At 43.1% G+C, this 19,516-nt stretch overlaps 1 protein-coding gene across 2 annotated transcripts in view; it reads left to right on the top strand.

Moving 5' to 3' along the window:
* Positions 1 to 19,516, top strand: part of immp1l (inner mitochondrial membrane peptidase subunit 1) — a 58,996-nt gene that overhangs the window by 10,630 nt on the left and 28,850 nt on the right. The window contains exons 5-6 of one of the 2 annotated variants that reach the window (XM_034581750.1): positions 3,196 to 3,306; positions 3,934 to 4,088. In XM_034581750.1, the coding sequence (XP_034437641.1) occupies positions 3,196 to 3,306; positions 3,934 to 4,014 (192 nt within the window). In that variant the 3' untranslated portion in view covers positions 4,015 to 4,088. Of the gene's footprint in view, positions 1 to 3,195; positions 3,307 to 3,933; positions 4,089 to 19,516 lie in introns of those variants that run through there. The other variant, XM_034581751.1, reaches the window with a different exon arrangement.

A 19,516-nucleotide genomic window follows, 5' to 3' on the forward strand; every position in this document is an offset into this window, starting at 1 on the left:
TTCTTGACACCAGCACTGCAATAGAGTCAGTGCACAAGTCTCAATAAAATCTAACTGTTGCATTTCAGTGAACAAAACCTCATTCGTACAAACACTATTTTAATGCCTTTCATATATTTGTACATTTAATACTCCTGTACAATACAACAGTTTAGTTTTTTACATACATAGAGTATTTGCACCTATATTGTTTTTCTTTCTTAATTTTTTTATTTTAAAACTTTTTAAAAGCCCCCTGTGGACAGGTGTTGGAAATGATAATTTTGCTACAAACACCAAGTACAGTGCGTCTCGTGCTTGTGCATAACTGTATGCCGCAGTACCAATGCTATTGTTATGTCCTTTTCAAATAAACTAAACTGAAATTGAACCATATATTTTTTAAACGGTTACAATTTGTGCTATTTGTCTAACCAGGTCAAATTATGTTTTCAAGCAGTGGCAAGTGGTGCAGAAATAAAATTGGTATTTGTACAGTAAACCTCAACATCATTAGTACAACAAATGGACCTGGATCCATTTTGTTGTCTGGTGACTGACAGGAGTCAGGCTCATTATGCAGCAAGAATCAGGAGATGGAGAGAGACAGAAATGCTGCTTTAAACTGTTCAAATAGTCATCTTGAAATAACCATTGAGCTAGTTTTCACAAAGCGTTTTATTTTATTTCTTACACTGTAATTATTGCTTTGGGATGATAATTTATTATCACCCAGGAGCAAAATCGCAGGCTTTATGTGACAACATTTGGGGTAACTGAGAAAACATCCGCCGTTCACATAAATGTTTGGGCTCCCTTAGGGAATTTTTTTAAAACCCCCCAGAGGATGCACGTGTTTGTGTAGATGGTGTGGGAGGCATTAATGTGGACCTGTAAAGATACATTCTGGAAAATGGTGTTAGACTCTGTCATCACCTCCTTTTTTTGTTCTGACAGACAGACGGGTCCTCCCTACCCTCAGAGATCCAACTGGAGACTAATTGCCCTGTCACCTTTTAGGAATCATTTCTGTGTCTGAGCCTTTGTGTCAAAACATTGACACTTGATCCCTGATGTTACAGCAGAGAGAGAGAGCGACAGAGACAGAGAGAGCTGTGCTGTTCTTTGCCGTAAAGATGGACTGAGCAATGTGGTATAAGATGAGCTCTGTACGCCTGTATGTATTTAAGCTGAACATAATTCAGCACCTCAATCATGTTAACATAATGAGCACTGTAATAGTGTGGCTGTTAAACAACACACCTCTGCAGTGAGGAGAGCTCTGGTTTCAGCTCCTCTTGACACGTCTCTGACAGGTACACAATGCCTCGCCTCGACCCAGCCCACATCCACGGGACGGGTGCAATCTCTGCCATCCATCACACCAGAGCTGCCGGCAGCGCAGATTAAACTGACTCCATGTCGAGATACTACAAGACTGTGTTGGTCCAACCTGGAGCTTTTGGAAATTTAAAATTACTTTTAAAAATAAGGCGTCTAAATTGTGTTTATGTGCTAAAATAACGAATGACTCACTTATTTCCTCGCGACCCTGTCGACAGTGAAACTTCTTAATTGATATGCATGCAAGAAATCACATGAGACTTGAAACAGCATTTTTTTTCTTAAAGAAACAGCTGTTTGGCAGCAATAGGTTTTATTCAGAAGTTCGCCTTTGACTTGCTATGTTTTTCTTTTCCTTGTACATGCACCTGCAACTTGCAAGGTGATACGCATAAGCTCTTATCCGTGTGTTCGCCACAGCAGAGCAGCTCAGGTTTCAGACCTCTTCACTTTCTCACTTTTCTGAAATACTGCCTGGTTGATCTTTGAAGTGTAGTCCTGGGTTTTTCTGTGACGTCATTTGTGTTTTGAGACTCAAATCCAAAGTCTCATATTTGGCCGTTCGCCGATTGGATTGATTGATTGACCTGCTTTCACTCAGGCTGGATTATGATGAAGCTGACGTGTCCTGTTTATCAAGAAATTAACACAAGAGACTGAGACTGTCCAGCAAATTCTGGAACAAACGCTTGAAATATCTTAATCAAACCTCTACGTCTTTAAGATGAGTATTAGATCCTTTTTCTTTTTTTTTAAGGAAGATGAGGAGAAACGGGGGGTTCTGGTTTGACAGATGACAAACGGTGGTGTTTCTTCTTCCTGTGCTTGGGAGCCAGCATATGTTGCCATGTTAATGAGGTGTAATGGTGGGAATCCCGCATGCTGACATATGGTTCTCAGATGACTCCTTTAATGATATTCATTTGTGTCGTCGTTATTTAGTGAGTTGTATACCTCGTGTTAGGTCAACATGTCACTGGCTCGTGATTATGTCACATCATCTGTCTCAATTATGGAATATGAAATGAAACGCAGCATCCCACAGTAGGACAGAAAACTCTAATCAGGGAGCCAGGTGACAGGAATGAGGAACACGAGCGGAGGCGAAGGTGTGACGTCACCTCGGCGCCGACAATGTTCTGCTTCTTTATCCATGTTGTTCTCTTTCCTCCAGAGGACTTTTGCCGTTAAAAAGTTAGGCAACACAAAAATAGACTCGTGGATTGTGATGCCCATTATGACAATATAATGTGTTGTTGATCCTGTCTGCACATATAGGGGGGACAGCGCACTTAATTAGGGCCTTGACAAGCCTACTCTCCTAAAGTGATGAGATTAATCATAATTGGTGTCACTGTGAATTAGAGCCCGCTTGGATGACTGCCCCACTGGCAGGTCGGACCGCGGTGGAGACCCTTGGACGCTGCTGCTAGCCGCAGCTTAGCCCTCTTTTTCTCCCTCTTTCCCTTTCTCTCTCTGTCTCTCTCTCTCTCTCTCTCCCTCTGCCCAGCTATCTCAGGCCCCTCTCTAGCTTTGCCCTCCCTGGGTAAGAGGGGCGCAGATCTCAGCCAACAGCCTAATGACCCCGTTTGAAGTTCTTCTAAATCCCTCCCGACCCTGCCCGTTACCCATGACCCCTCTCCTAAGACGGTACGGGGTTAAAGAGGGACAGGCAGGTTGACGTTAAGATAGGCTGAGGAGGGAGGGGATGGCTGAGGCGACTCGTTGGGAGTAGGGGGTGGGGTTAAGGTATATTCCCGGTACATAACTCACTTGAAATATGTATCAGATGTTTGAGTTCTGTTTGATTCCCATGTTTTGTGATAGAAGAGTGATGATTTTCTCCCTTTTTGTGTCTGATGATGTTTTTAGGTTCCAAAAGGCCACGTATGGCTAGAAGGGGATAACCTTAGGAATTCCTCTGACTCACGCAGCTATGGCCCAATTCCCTATGCCCTCATCCGAGGGCGTGTTTGCTTAAAGGTAACAGGGGAGGTGTTTGTGTTGTGTGTGTGCGTGTGTGTGCGTGTGTGTGCGTGTGTGTGTGTGTGTGTATGTGTGTGTGTGTGTATTGTCAAGTATTTAAACTTGTTTTTCACACAATCAGAAGAGTTTGGATTGCATCGCTCACAGATTGGTTCCAAGGTGTGAAGCTCCAAGCCATGTATGATGTTGTTTTTCTTCATTATTTTTACAAGTCCAGTTAGTTTGTCCATTTAAAGCACAATGCAGAGATGTGAGTCAGTTGGAAGTTCAAAGCAAGTGTGTCTGATTGACCAAAGCCTGGACAACATATTGTCTAGCTTTCCATTCTGCTGTGTTGTCATGTCACTGGATGTCATAGCAACCACGACCCTGGAAACAGGTCAGCCAACCTTCTGTCCATCTGATTGGACAGCGGCACTCCACTGGAGGCCCTGTTACGACAGCTGATGAAATAACAGGATCTCGTACCAAGTCAAATGCATCATTAAAAGGCGTATTAGCAAATGTGTCCAAGAAGTGAGATCATGTGTGGTACTTAATGGTTGGAGGTGCTTTATTTAGTCATCATATGGGTCTAATCTCGTTTTTAACTCGTTGTTTCTTTGTGCCTTTTGTCCCTTGCAGCTCTGGCCGCCGCATAGTTTTGGGACCCTCAGTGAAAGCCCAACCAGACGCATCATTAAAACTCACAATGACTCAGATTGACTCATTTAATTTGTTTGTACTGTATGTTACTTTGCTTTCAATCTTTTTCAATAAAGCTTGATATTTATTTAAAATTTGATTTGTATAAGTAGTCGTACTTGAATCTTTCTAAATAAGCCAGGCTCAAACCCAGCATTTTTAAAGGTATGTTTATCTATTGGGGGAATACTTTGCAATTGTACAGGCTTCATGATTTAACTGTTTTAATTCTGACAGTGTCTTGTGTTGTGGAGCTTGTGGTGTGTTGGCTGTAGCTGTGAAGCACTGGGAGGAACAGCACTGCGTGAGAAGCAAGTAAATCTGTGTCTCTGTGGAGCTGCTAACAGCAGAGAGCGGGCGGAGGCACAGACGGGATGCACAAGGTGTACATTAATAATCAGAAACTCATTCAGTTACAAGACAAACAATTAAGTCAAAAACCAATGAAGTGAAGAAGATATACCTAACTCTAGCAGTTCAATCAGTATATTGGATCATAAGTTGTAGTTGGATTTCACTGTTTGATTAATGTGTTTTGAAAAGCACCTGAAAGACATTTGCCGTCTGTAAACAGGGATATCTCTCTAAAGCTACAAACTATGACCTCATACAAAACATGTCTCATTACCGTAAAAAATGTTATTAATGTCCTGTTTACTGCTTTCTTTGTATTATGGTAAAACAAAAGCTCTCATATTCTTTAATATTTCATCATGCTGCCAGGGCAATAGAAAAAAATGTTAACATTTCGCATTTAACCATCAAATATTAATATGCACTTAGTAACTGCCACGCTTACCACTGAACTATGGGGTGTGTGTGTCATGTGTGTGTCGTGTGTGTGTGTGTGTGAGAATGAGTGTGTGTGAGTGTGTGTGTCACACAGGAAACCAAATGTGGTGCCTGTTATTGGGGGATAGAATTAAGATTTATATGTATATAAATATGTGTGTATATATATGTCTTTGTATGTGTGTATATATATATATATATATATTATTGTATATGTGTATGTATAGTGTAGTTTTGAACAGGTCTTTAAGTGATAGAATTAGTAGGAATGAAAAAGCATTAGCCGCACATCATTATTTTGATAATAGAATTCAAATTCTTCAATTCAAAATACATTGATACAATAATTATCATTATCATTAATACTTTTAATATGGTTATGATTAAAATGAATAATAAAAGTAAAGAAGTTTCTACTTATGAACAGTAGATACAATTCAAACACGAGCGTGTAAACTGCTCTCTGACCAGAGGGAAAAGCTAAGCTGCTTGTGATCTGATATTTTCTTCAGCCTGCTGACTCGCACAAAAAAAACCTGTTCTGCTGCACATTTCTTCAGCCTGCTCATCCTGCTCAGACCTTCCTGGACACAGAGACCTCAGCACACACACATACTGAGCCGTAGAAGCTCAGCTGGTCATTCTCCAAGGCAGAGAGGGACTCTTCTCCCCACAGCTCCCCAGGGGAAGTGAGTTCCAGGCAGCCGTGGGTCCCTGTCCAGCTGCTTCCTCTGTCTGGAGGGGGCCAGAGGGTCACAGACAAGGCTCCCTGTGACACTGAATTATCTGCCTGAGTGTGATTGTGCCTGCTGGGAGGGACTCTCAAGATTGTGTGTGTGTATGTGTCTGTCTGAGTGCATATGAAAAATATTTATGCTGGGTTTCGCTTGGAGCATATCTTTGTTTCTCAAGGTTTAATATTCATCTGCTGCGTGTCAACACGCTGCCAGTGTTAAGCTGAAATGCTGACAAGTAATCTTAGCTTGTCCCTTTAAAGACACTGCCCCATAGAGGGAGCTCTGCTGTTCACTAACGTAACTGCAGGCCTGGTGGATGAAGACATTCTTCTGATGAACATGATTAAGAATGTTAACAAAGTTAAACCTAATGATTTTAGATTCACACCATCTCAGGTCGCCTGGTATAAACACCACTGTTTATCTTTATAACTCTTTTCCCCAAAGATGTGGGTCGATTGCTTTACCGGTAATTTAATTGACTCGTGAACTGCCCGTGTACGTTGCTTTGTTGTCACATGTTGAGTTGTGCCACAAGCCCAGAGTCTCAAAGAGATGACCAAGCAGAGGTGTATATCATTATCATGCTGAGTGGGCACAAGGCTGAGTGAGGCAGGAGGAGAGAGAGATCAGAGGAAAGGGACAACAGACAGCTGTGCTGAGCTGGGCAGCGCCACAGAGACAGGCTGTGAGCTGTCAGCAGGGCCGAGGTGTGTCTGCCTCTGTAGAAGACAGGGACAGAGCTGCAGTGTGTTGTGATGTTGCTATATGTATGTTGCTTTACATATAGCTCTTTATTCGTTGTATATGATGTCAAACGGGCATGAATATTGTTATCTTAGCCACGGAGGTCATGTTGTTGGTTTTGTTTGTTTCTAAGGAAAATGTCTCAAAGACTACTGCACGGATTTCCACAAAACTTGAAACTTTTACTGCAGGTTTGAATCATTTTCCTTGATTTCTCAGAGAATAGTTCGTAGATCTTGATGAAAAATCAGACATGTACAGGGGACTGATATTTATGAGTGTGTGGAAGTAAGAATGTAGTGAATTTTAAATGTGGTTTAATAAGGGGATTGTTGGGCCTTGGCGAAAGTATCTGCTACTGACAGCCATTCGAGTACATTCTGTAGTAAAGCAAAGACTGAATCAGTATCATTTTGGATTAATTAGTTCACCATCTTCAATATGTAATACAAACTAGTCTATAGGAGCAAAGTGAAAACCAAATTACTCACAATCCTTATTGCATGTTTATGCCAGGTACATAAACAAACTAACTTTTAAAGAGTCCTTGAACATCATTGAACTCATACCAGTTTCAAAATGATATCACAAAAACATATTAAGGCAGCAGAACCAGGGTTATTTTCATATTTAATGCACACATTTTTCTTTCCTGGCAAAACCTTCCACCTCCATTACCCACAATGCAACTCAACTGCCTACAGCTCAATTGGAGATTCAGGTTAGATTCAGGTGTTAAGCGTGTAGCGGCCGATGTATCCTCGGGCTGCTAGCGTCAATCAGAGATGAGGATACAGAGGTGTGGTGAGCTCCGTTCTGTCTTCCTCCACACCTAAAAAAAGGTTTCTCTCATTTTCAGCCCTAACGGACGTTGACTCAAGGTAAATCCCTTCAGGTCATTTTTTTTTACCTCCTGCATCTTTCTCTGGAGCCACAAAATGTACTGCAAACATACTTTAATATGCAAAATTAGAATGCTCGACTTTTACGTAGGCTAGATGCTTTTTGCAACAGAAACCTATTACATCAAAGTTATACCCAAATATGCAGATTTTTTAAATATATATTTTTTTACAACATTTTATTATTTTATTATTCATTTGTGTTGAAACAATTTGTATTGATGGTGGGGAGGAGTTCTGGGCCACTTTTCATTTTGGATTCAGATATAACTTTTGATACCGTAGCATTTAGGACTTACTTAGTGTTGCTGCTCTGCCACAGTTTTTACGAACCTTTTAAAACGACTGTATCCTCCTACTGTGTAGGTGACTAGACAAGCACAGTGTATGATTGAGTGGTTCTTAAGAAGTTGATGAACAGTGGCTGTAGTATGTGTACTGCTTTGAGAGAACAATGATTATTTATTTAGTTATTATTATTTTTATTATTGTGTTATTATTATTGTATAGTTACCCTTGCCACTGTATTTTCTAAAACTGTCGCACAAACAGTATGAAGGAGTTCAGCATGGGGAAGGTAAAAGTAACTGCAGGTGGATGATAGTCGGATGTGTGGCAGGAGACAGGAAGATGGGCTGTATCTGATTCCTTAGTTCATTTCAGGTTAATTGAATCCTTTAAAAGTGCAGAGACACGTGAGAGAGCGGAGCGGGAAGTATGGGTATAGCTAGTGAGAGGACCGCCCGCCACTGGTAATGGCCTGGTTTGTTTATTTTCATATCCACGGTATAGAGAACGTGACCCAAAAGCAAACTTGGGTCAGATGCTGCAGCGTTACTCTGACAGCCCAATGTCTCTCTTAGTCTGCAAACAGAAATGTCTCCATCCTAAAGACACACCGCCTCATGAAACCCTATGCTGCCTTTATCGTGCTGAACTTTTGCTACTTTAACTAAGTTGAAGCCGTATCAATCACACTGCTGCATGAATCCAGGCTTTCTTCAGTTCTCCTCCTCTTCTCTTTGCATATCTCTGTTCTGCTGCATCCTGTTTACTCCCCTCGCTTTTTTCCTTTACACTCCCTCCCTCTTCCATCCACTTGTGTTGCTGTTTGCTGATCAGGGAATTGCCGCTTTCATTGAGGGATCCTTTCATTCTCCTCCTTTTAATCAAGCCTGTTAGTTCTTCTTAATTAAGACATCAGAGTCGCATTTGATCAGTGTTGCTGTTCTACGCGTGTGTGTGTGTGTGTGTGAGAGAGAGAGAGACAACGAGGGAGACAGCATAAGAAAGAGTGGGGATACGCTACCAGTCCCTACTCAGTGTGTGAAGATGACTGCACAGCTTCAATTGGGGCACATACACCTCCTCCAACTCTGTTCTGCCAGCCCTTGAGGCTTGTGGTGTGTACATCTCCCACGCCAACAGGCGTCAACCTCCAGAGATCCATACTAGACAGATGGTATTGGAGGCTGGGCAGGGGCGGCGATCGAGCTCCCTACTGTCAGCTTGTTGTGATGATCACACACACCGGGCTGTCAATACTCACAGTCCACTTATCAAAGAGGAAAAGGAAGACGAAAAAAACTTAACACAAAGAGGATTTAGAAGGCAAAACTTAACTTTTGCTTGATTCCATGAAAGAAGTCAGCTGAACTTCCAAATGCCTAAAAGTAACACATGTTGTGCTTTTGCTTGCAGGGTGTGAATAATGTCAATAGGACAGTGAAGCTGAGGGTTTCACAGGAACATTAGCCGGCCTCTGGCCCTGGTATGCCCCCCCCCCCCCCCCCCCCCCCCCCCAAAGGCAGTCAACACTATTAGTGCTCCTTCCCTCTAATGGTGCGTGTGGGTGGGATACAGGGAGTGGGGCCTCCGCTGTATGTACAGTACACTCAATGAGGGTCCTAATGGAAAGCTATGGGAGCTCTATCCTCAGGCAAGGAGTGATGCAGTGAGGGGGGGAGGACAGGGAGGGGAAGGGGGATGACAGAAGCCTTAGTCTGACAGGCCTGACCTATATCCCCCCCCCCCCTTTTGCTTAATAGAGAGAGGGAGATAGTAATTGGCACATACATGTTTGCTGTTGGGAGCGCTCCCTCTATGACTCGTGTTTTCTGTGGTCGATATAGAGCAGAAAGTGAGGGTGTGGAGTTTGCTTCATCTCTCCGGTCTGTTTTGAAAATTTGTTTGTCACCTCAAGTTAAGTGAGACGAGCCTCGTCCTAACAGCGTCATGATTTTTGTCAGTGGCATGATCAAAAGTCTAATGGCTTCATTACCGAGAAAAAAAAAACGTAAGCGTGTGTGTCTTTCTCCTCTGATGGTCTGTCAATTAGTCAGCTAGTGTTAGTGAGTCAGAGAAAATAAGGTACACAGTGCGTGTGTGTGTGTGTGTGTGTGCATGTGTGTGTTTGTGTGTGTGTGTGGTCCCCCTGGCATGTCCTGGATCCTGTAGTGGGATACGTCGCTCTTTCTGCCTGGTTTACTGATGGGGGCTGATCGGCTTCCAGACAATTTAGCAAAGGAAACTCTGCACAACAAACATAAACAGACACAGACTGATCCAGGCAATAACAGACTGAGAGCGAGCGCACACAAAGAAACGCACAAACACTGACACACATGTGGATATGCACACAATAGATGCAGCAATCATCGTTCAGGAGCTGCATGGATTTCGATACCACACGGATGTAAGATAAAAGATGGGATAAGACTGTCGGAGAAACTTTCTGTGCTGGGATCTGTTGAGGTATTTCAGCTGCGGCCCCTGTCGGGCAGGCCGAGGCAATGACGTAAACTCCCTGACACTCTCACCATCTACCCACTTCCCATCTCTTATTCCCCTACAATCATTTTTCTAAGCCCCCCCCACCATCACACACACACACACACACACACACACACACACACACACACACACACACACACACACACACACACACACACACACACACACACACACACACACACACACACACACACACACACACACACACACACACACAAGCTGATGATTCTCCTCTTTCGGATTAGAGCTCGCGGCCTCCTTTTCCTGTCAATGAGGAGTCTATTTGGCCCTAAGGTATACAGGAGGGCAGGGGCAAAGCGAGGGAGGACGGAGAGAAAGAAAGACAGAAAGAAAGAAAGAGAGGTCAGGCTGGAAAACAACTTAGATCCTTAGAGCGGGGCATGGGCCCGAGTGGTGAGAGCTGGCGTGGGGAAGCAGAGCATTGCGTGCGTGTGTGTTTGTGTTCCTCTTCGGTCACTGTAGTTCAAAAGCTGAACCGCGTCCAAGCCTTGGTAATGATGCAGCCGGCCACAACAGACTACAATAACCAACAGTCTATGGCTAGCCAATTACTGTCTGCCGCAATTATATTTCCAATTCAGAGGTCACAGGGGAAAGTGGCCCAACTCAACTAATCATTTCGAGCAATTACTTTTAAAACTAATTAGACTGTCAGGTTTGGCTGTGCGTGCCTGCGCTCGGGGGAGGTTTTTGTTTGTGTTTTTGTTGCTGTTTTCACTTTGTCAAATGGGTGGACTTGAAAGGGGAGAGCAGGAGGAGGGGGTAATATCAGCGACAGTGTAAGCCAAACATCAACCGCAGCCACGTATTGAGGGACTTGGGTCATTATGGGAGTTTGGTGAGTTTGGAGTGGGGGGGGAATCCATTGTGTGAAACAGGATGCTGTGTTCGTCCCGTTGATGCCAGGCACTTTGCTAGATGTGGTGAAATGGGTTCTTGGTGACGTCAGCTGAAATGATGTGAGAGAGCGAACAGGCCACAGATCACATGGAGGGACGGACGTGAAGGAGACACTGTCGGAGGGCACCGTCAAACTCGGTTGGTTCCTGTTGTCTAAAAAACTTGAATCGATACACGTTAAATGAACTGTGGCAGTCATTTGAGAACAACCGACAGAATTCACTTTACATAGAGACAGGGTCAGGGAAGAACCCATTCAATTTTAGAGCGGATCCGGTTCACGGGGTGGATTCAGTGAGTGGTTCACTATCGTTAACATTGTGAGATGGAGCGCTTTGCAAAAATTTTCGTGAGTTTTTCACATTTATTTGTCAATTGTTGGTTTATAGCAGTTTCAGGGACAAGATATAGGCCTAACTAAATTTGTAACAGCAAGAGTGGCACTCAGAAGAGTGCATACCTTCACCAGTGCCCATCAGTCCCCTTTTGAAACCACATTTAGATCCAGATTTTATTTGGATCTGCAGTAAATTACACACATAAATATCAGTTGCCTAAATATGTATTTTTTTAATCAAGATCCATTAATTGTTTTCTGAGAAATCAGTGAAAATGTTGAGAAACACAATGTTAAACGAGGAAAATTAAATCCTGGATTCGTCCCCTGATCTGGATCTACACCAAATTACAATGGGTTCTTCCCAGACTAATATCACATCCTTCCACTAAGTTTTCAGTAGTTTTTATGTAATCCTGCTAACAAACAGACATACAAGCCAAGATGAAAACATAACTGAAACATACTGCACTTATGGACTGAGCAGGTGTTAGTGGCATCAGAGCGTTTGTGCCAGATTTGCCTCGGATGCAACCTGGAAGACAAACTGAGGCCTCTGTGCCATCAGTGCTGTGGAATTGTATCTGTATTTTTGCAAGGATTTCATTTTGTTACTGTACTTTCTGGATCCCATAACAAATTCAACGAGTCATTGACTTATTGCAAGTCAAACTGAACACTGTTTACAGAAGATAAAATGAACTGCGGAATAAACCATAAAACCCTCTCTCTCGTCAGATATTTTTTTAAATCTAAAAACCTTGAAAAGTGAATTTTACATTAATATTTCAGATTATTTTCACAGAAAACCGGTCACGGTATGTCATTTTTACATTGACTCAGAAGTTTATATTGTGTGATATAACAGTGTTGATAACGTGTCTTCACAGTCACACTGGGATGAACGAGCCTCGTCCTGTCACAGAGAGAAAGAACAGACGCAGCAGACGTGTTGTACAACTGACAACCGAAACTGCTTAAAGGAGCATTTCAGAAGGCCTCCTAATTGAAAAATATAATAGCAGAGCAGTGGAACGGTGTGTGGGTGCATGTCGACTGTGTTTGTGCCAATGTTTCCAATCGGAAAATCTGCAAGATGGGTTGTGTTATATATTTTATGAGTCTTGGGGTTTCTTTTTATACCGTACCACTCTTAGACACGCAAATAGCTGCTATACATACATCTGGTTAAGAGACACACACGCACACACGGTGACTTGTAAATGTAAAACTCTTGCTCTGAACAGAAGTGGACGGTCCACCTCAATAAGAGTGATTCATCCAGCAATGCACAGGAGGGTTACGGCGACTCACGCTATGTCTTAGAAGATGTTGTACAATGTAGTTATTTAATGTAGATGAGGCCCACTTTAAACAGTCTTTTGTTCTATGCAATTAATATGACCGGATTAATATTGTATCCTCGTGATTACCAAAAAATAATTATGATTTACATAGCACATACCATGTTAATGCTGAGGCCTGTAGACCATTCACCGTGATGAACAGCAGATTACATTCTTCAGATGATAGTTCTGTACATGTAGACTTCATGTGTCATCTGCCACTTTAATATTGTTGCGTCTATCACGACATATGTACCGTGGGTCATACAATTTAAGAGAAATCCTATGCATTTGCATTATTCAGTGTTTGTTTTGGTACATGTTTGTCCTAATGTGTCCACACACACACACACACACACACACACACACACACACACACACACACACACACTGCACACACACAATGTACAAACACAGTGTACGCAAACAAACACAAAAATGCCTCTGGTAGTTGTCATAACGGAGCATCTCTGATGGAGTGATGTCTCATTAATACGCAGCTTGCAGGGGAAGCGCGGCGTTACCTCTCCCACTTTTGCAGCACCATGGTGACAGTTCTGTTTTTATCAATAAGCCGAGGTTTTCCTCCATCGCTGCGACACATTCTCATCGGGTATTGGAAGGTTTTTAGGTTTTGGCTTTGATAATTTCTGTTGAATCGTGTCAGAGTTGGGCGCACGTGTGATATTAAACAACTTGTCATCATGTGAGGGAATTCGAATGTTGACACTCCTCTGTTACATCACTGTCACGTCCTAATTGCCTCGACATTTCAGTAAATTCAGTGTAACAACTCTGTCAGAAGCAGCAAAGATAAAGCCGCAGAGCGAGAATACTTTCAGAAGGAGGAGGCAGTTTTAGATAATACTAAGCATTGACAGTTGTTCTGTGCTTCCTGCTATGTAAATTAGAAATTGTGCTTCATAATCGCAAACTGTTTGACTGTGCACATTACACGTTTCAATTTGATGCCATGTAAGAAAGTCCAATGCTTTTACATACAGTTCATGCCGGGGTTGTTACCACAATACCAGTGTTTTATTACATTATGATAAAAGGCATATGGTCATGTTCAAATAATACTATGACAATGTTTTCTTTTAATTACTGATGTATGTTTTAGTTACTTTCATACACAAGTGGAAATTTGTTTTGCAGCAAGGCGGAATAAAAAACATTAACATGATAAAACCACAATAAAACAATAAAAAACATTAAAGGTCCAGTAATATACAAAGCGAGATTTCCATGTTTTGTTTATATTTTGATTTAAGGCTGATCTAGGTGCTGTATAAATACAGGGGAAGTATTTATACCAACCATATTCAGAAACTGGGTCTTAAAATGAGCCACCAGGACACCACGCTCAACTGTGCACCCAGTACGGCCCACCCAGACCAACCATCTGTCAATCATGATGTTTCACCCTGTTTTTTACAGCAAATAACAAATTAAAACCAAACTTACTAGAAACATGATCAGATCTAAACGTATTTAACACCTACTTTGACATTTTAGCTCAGCCCTTGTCCCATACATCAAAATGGAGGAGGTGGGATTGACTTATACTGCAGCTAGCCACCAGGGGGCGATCAAGGTGGTTTGGCCTTACTTTTGAAAAGCTGTTTTGTCGTCCATATTTCTAAAGTTTGTGATTACACCAGCTTGAAGGCTAATTTTGTTGGCTGCTTGCTTACTTGTCGCTTAAGTGATGAAATCCACCAATTTTCACAACTCTGAAAAAAGGATAAACTGCTTGATGGCTCCACAGCTGCTGTCCAGTTCAAACATTTTCCCACCACAGTTTTACAGCTGCTAGTCCTCACAGCTCTCTTTAGCTCTGCACCGGATCCAGTCCCCAGATCGTCACTATATGTTTGTACTATTGAGTTTTATCAAGCTACAATAGCTACAATCCTTGACCTGCGATTGGCCCGGCCATGCGTCATTTAGAAAACTGGAAGAGAGGATCCGAGCCTCTCCTCCAGTTGCCTGACTGATCTGTTGCTTCCAAACTCCAGAGAGAAGCATGAGAGAGCAGATGTTAAATTATATTTAGGTGGTTTGGTACTTAAAACCATGAATTTAGGCCCTGGTATGAGACTGTCTCTGTGGGATACAATGATCAATCAATTCCATAAAAGAATGTAAAACTGCTGAGGCTGTGCAGGGAAACAAGAGATAGTTTATCATGTAAGAGAAGAGGAGTGTTTACAACAATAAAAAAAAAAAAAAAAAAGGTCAACAGAAGTTGTTTTCTTTCTTAGACTCCATTTTCTATTAATTCCTTGTTCGTCTTTCTTCCGTGCAGCTTGTTTTTGTTTTTGTGATTTATCACTGATGGATGGATGATTTTGACTCAAAGTTACAAATTAAACGAATTGAGAGGGGAATGCACATTATTCTCATAGCTATTTGTTTCATGCCATTGCACAGTTGTGTAATTATCATTGTGGTAATTACTAATTAGGTAAAAGGGTTCCACAATTGTTGATTGTTGTTTGTTATCCAATGCACTTAGGGAAGAGATGAAAAGAGACGGAGGAATAGTTGGACACAATGTTCACGTTGGCTTTCTACTTTAGCTTAGTCGCGAATACACAATTAGCTGACCTATTAAAACTCATTATTATTTACAACTACACATCTGTAAATCGATGTTTGTCCTCATCGATGCTTCGAGCCGTCCTTGTCAGAACATCGTGCCCATTAAGCACAGTGTGCACACTCTGGTTTTCTCGAGTGTGCACACTGTGAGGCAGAAGAGATGACATGGAGGAAAGGGGGATGCATAGAGAGGAGAGGCAGTAGCAACCAAAAGTGGGAAAAGAGGAGAGGTGCTTTGATTGACAGTTGTCTGGCGTGGTGCCTGCTGAGGTTGTTCCCCCCGTCGACTGCTATTATCAGCAGAAGGACTTCCCCATCGCCTTGGCAGCGACTGTGTCACCCCTCTCCCCTGGAGGATGCTATCCCATTTGGGAGGAGATGAATAGGGGTCCCCTCACCCCGTATGAGGTCCCTGTGGACAGAATCTTTACAGAGGGAGCACAGCGCAACAGGCTCTGTGTCAACACCAACATCTCCGACGTCTCCGTAAAAAATAGATTTCCTCACAGAAACCACAGGCCCTCCACCAGATCGGTTTCAAGCTGGTCTGTGATGTGGATTCTCTGGATGAAGAACCCCCCTTTCAAAACGTCCTTCACTTTTTAAACATTAAAAAATTCTCTCTCATTGAAATATGACCTTTTTAAAAATGGGAAAAATACTGTCTGTTGGGTGTAGTTTCTCGGCCTGTGGATTTCCAACAACCTGCAGCTCAGAAACAGAAATTACAGTCGTCTGTCAGTGTAAGGTGGAGCTAAGCTGGAGGCTATGATATCTTGAAATGAATCTTGGAATTAAAGTGTAGTGGGGGAAAGTGTGAGACTCCACAATAGAGCAGCTCTGTGTTCATTTGTGCACTGAACGGATCACTGATGTATGAATTTGATATCTCTTTTTTACTTTTACGGACAGCATTAGTCATTCAGTTATGGTAATTAAAAAACTATCTGAGTGATTTTGACGTGTAATTGATGGAGCAGCCTGTCACAACATTTGTCCCCACTTTAGCGTTTAAAGCTGCGCGTCTGGAGTATTTGAGGTGCATGGTTAATTTCTGAAGGAATGCAGAGAGCTCGCGTACGACACACACAGACAGCTGCACTGCCGGCTGATTGGCAGGTTCAATGTGCTGTGCGTAATGCAAGTAAATCCTTCTCTTAGGCAGGTGTGTGTTGGATAGAGAGAAAGAGAGCAAGCGCGCATACATGTGTCATGGACAGATTTATTAAATTTCTGTCCCTCTGACAACATCCCTGTAGCGGTGGGTGTGGAGAGGCTCTTCACTCGCTCTTGACTTTTACATGTGCTGCTCCCTCTTACTCTTGGATCAGCGGTGAACGGGCCATCAGCAGGGGAAGTCTCAGGCATGTGAGCGCAGACGCCTGCGGTTTGAAGTCCACGTCTGATATCGACACACGTGTGATTTTCCTCCATTGAAGAGCCATCTGGGTGGATGTTTGCACTTTTATCTGCAGCATTGTGGCCAAATGTGTTTAGTGAGTGTGACAAATACAAATGACAGTATCCCTGGTGAGAAACCATAGAGATCTTATGCACAGGGCACCTGAACCCACCCACCTCTCTCCGGCTCGCAGCCTGTATGTATGTAGCAGCCTATAGCTGACCATATTTGGATCATGTAATAACCATTCTTCCTACATCCTCTGCAACACGCACACACACACACACACACACACACACACACACACACACACACACACACACACACACACACACACACACACACACACACACACACACACACACAAGCACACTTCACTTCTTCACTCTCAATTTAACCCTGGTGTGTGACGGGGCCCGTGGTTAGTCTCTTCGCGGGTGTTAATGGCCAATGGAGCAGATATCGTAATGAGTGATCAATCTAGTTGCCTGCCGTCACAGCAACACATTAGCCATTCATACAGATTCAGTCCACTCGCCCAAGCAGAAGATCTGGATGCATATTTAATGTTTATCTTTTACAGATCTCGCTTAAGCGGACCTGTTCCTATGAAGCAAAGTCTTTGAAAAAGGTGGCACAGTCCCTGTGAAGCCCGCTTCTGCTTCCCGACAGAATCAAACAAGTTTGTCCTGGAGCCCTCAGAAGGGACACTTCTTCATTTTATTGAAGTAGAAAGAAAACCCGGCCTCTGCGAGAGATAATGAGATGATCATTATGAACTGTTGAGACCATCTCACAATTAGCGCTGAAGCTTTCAATAGGTGCACAGCATCAATTAAACGGGAAGATGAGAGAGAGCTGATGCATATAATGTCAGGATGTAAACACACGAGGACAATCACAGCAACCCTGGGAGATCAGGAGTGAGGTGGAGAGTGTCTGCTTTTAAGTACCTCAATCATGCACCTGTCACTCCGTTTCTTCATGTGGACGTCAGTGTTTACCGAAATGAGGGCTGACAGAAGACATCAGCGCTGGTTTGTGTGCAAACAGCTTGTGTGGACGGCCTCGTGGAGCCACGCTGCCGCTGCTCGCACACTGATGCATTTTTCAGGCTTTGCGATCATGCAAGATCCCATTTAGTGATGTGTGAAGCGGGAGAAACTTTCCGTTTCCAGGAAGAACTTACAAGCCTTTGTGCATGTGGGCTAATATTTATAACAGTACTTCCCCATCATTCCTTACTGGCAGGCTAATTGTCACTATTATCTCAGGCCAGTGAAATACGGTCATGCAACACGTTGGGTATCTCGCTATGTTGAAATAACCCCTGAATACATTTGCAATGGAACCCCCATTTCTGAGAGCTCAACAATTGCAGCATCATGCATCCCAAGTCACCCGAACGAAGTCTGAAAGCAGGTTTCAGGCAAGGCTGGTTCCAATTCAACTGTGATAAATGGGCAGATAAGACAATCAGTGCACACCGTGACATAGTGCAGTGTGTTAGCTGTCAGAGCCGCACTCTGCTGGGGGAGTCCAGGTGCACCCACGGTCCTGCAGCCAAGGAAGGAGGGAAAAACAAGGGCACAAGGAGGTGTCTTGCAGCCCGTGTGTATAAATACCCAAACTTCACTATTAAAAGTGACTGCTAGTTTAAGCAGCAGTTTCTTTGTGTGCACTACACCGTCAACAGGCCGCATGTATACACGGGAAAAAATATCTTTTTGGAGAATTAACCCTCAGGACCGATGCAGGATGGAAACCAGGCGTGCAGTTTAGGAAACCATGGTTTCTGTGTGAATAGGTGAGTTGGACAGACACTTCTAAATACCATTTGCCAATGACAAATGTAAAGTGTGCACTGGGCTGAATGAAGAGCAGAGTATGAATGGGTGCAGGCTGTTTGAAGAGCTTCTGTTGTATTGTTGTGGGAAATGTGTACATGTGTACATGATTCACTGTCTCCAAAGGGTGCCAAGTCACAGTGGGGGAGTGCCCACGTTGCACTTCTCTCATCTCCAGGATACAATAATGAGTCTAATTGTGTGTTGCTCATGCGGCTGTTATTGCCTCCCTTTTCTCGCTGACTCTCAGTGTCAGAGCGAGCGCTGCTCTGCACGCAAAGCTCCCACCAACCCCAGACCAAAACACCTTGCTCCATACAACGAGAGAGAGAGAGAGAGAGAGAGAGAGAGAGAGAGGGAGGGAGAGGGAGAGAGCTGTGAATACACAGGGCTAAAGCCGGACAAAAATACCCCAATGTAGATGACTTCATGGTTGTGATGATGCTGCTTTAACTGCCCTCGGCACCGTGATGACTTCACCTTTGTGTCACGTACAGTAACTGCTGTGTCCTCGTCAACAACCGAAAAGTAGTTTTTTACTTTTTATTACTAAAGGTTTTTATTCAAACAAATCATGTGGTAATACATTTCTACAAACGGTAAATGGTCTACATTTACCTTTTCTAGTCTTGATGACCACTCAAAGCGCTTTATAGTACAGGTTATTGCCATTCACACACACATTCATACATTCATTCTATGGGCAGCACTTTTTTCCTTGTGGGGCATTTCTTGGTTCAGTATCTTGCCCAAGGACACTTCGGCATGCAGATGGGGAAGACTGGGATCGAACTGCCGGCCTCCTGGTTAGAGGACGACCGCTCTACCCCCTCGGCCACATTATTAAAAAGAAAAGATGCTGCTATGTCCACTTGTGATGTAGATTTTTCTGAACAAACGACAACAACATGAGCTTTTATGTTGGCTGTGTGGCAGGTTAGAATATTTTATTTAGTGCAGAATATTTTGCACAGCCTTGAAAGAGAGTGCAAGGCAGATGATTAGCTTTTAGTGGCAGTGTTCTACTGTGGCTGAGGAGTTGAGATTTTTCTGTGGAGTTATGAAAGCTGAAGCAAAAGGGACCGGTTTAAA

The sequence above is a fragment of the Hippoglossus hippoglossus genome, chromosome 3, assembly GCF_009819705.1.
Source record: "Hippoglossus hippoglossus isolate fHipHip1 chromosome 3, fHipHip1.pri, whole genome shotgun sequence".
In the NCBI taxonomy this organism is placed as follows: domain Eukaryota; kingdom Metazoa; phylum Chordata; class Actinopteri; order Pleuronectiformes; family Pleuronectidae; genus Hippoglossus; species Hippoglossus hippoglossus.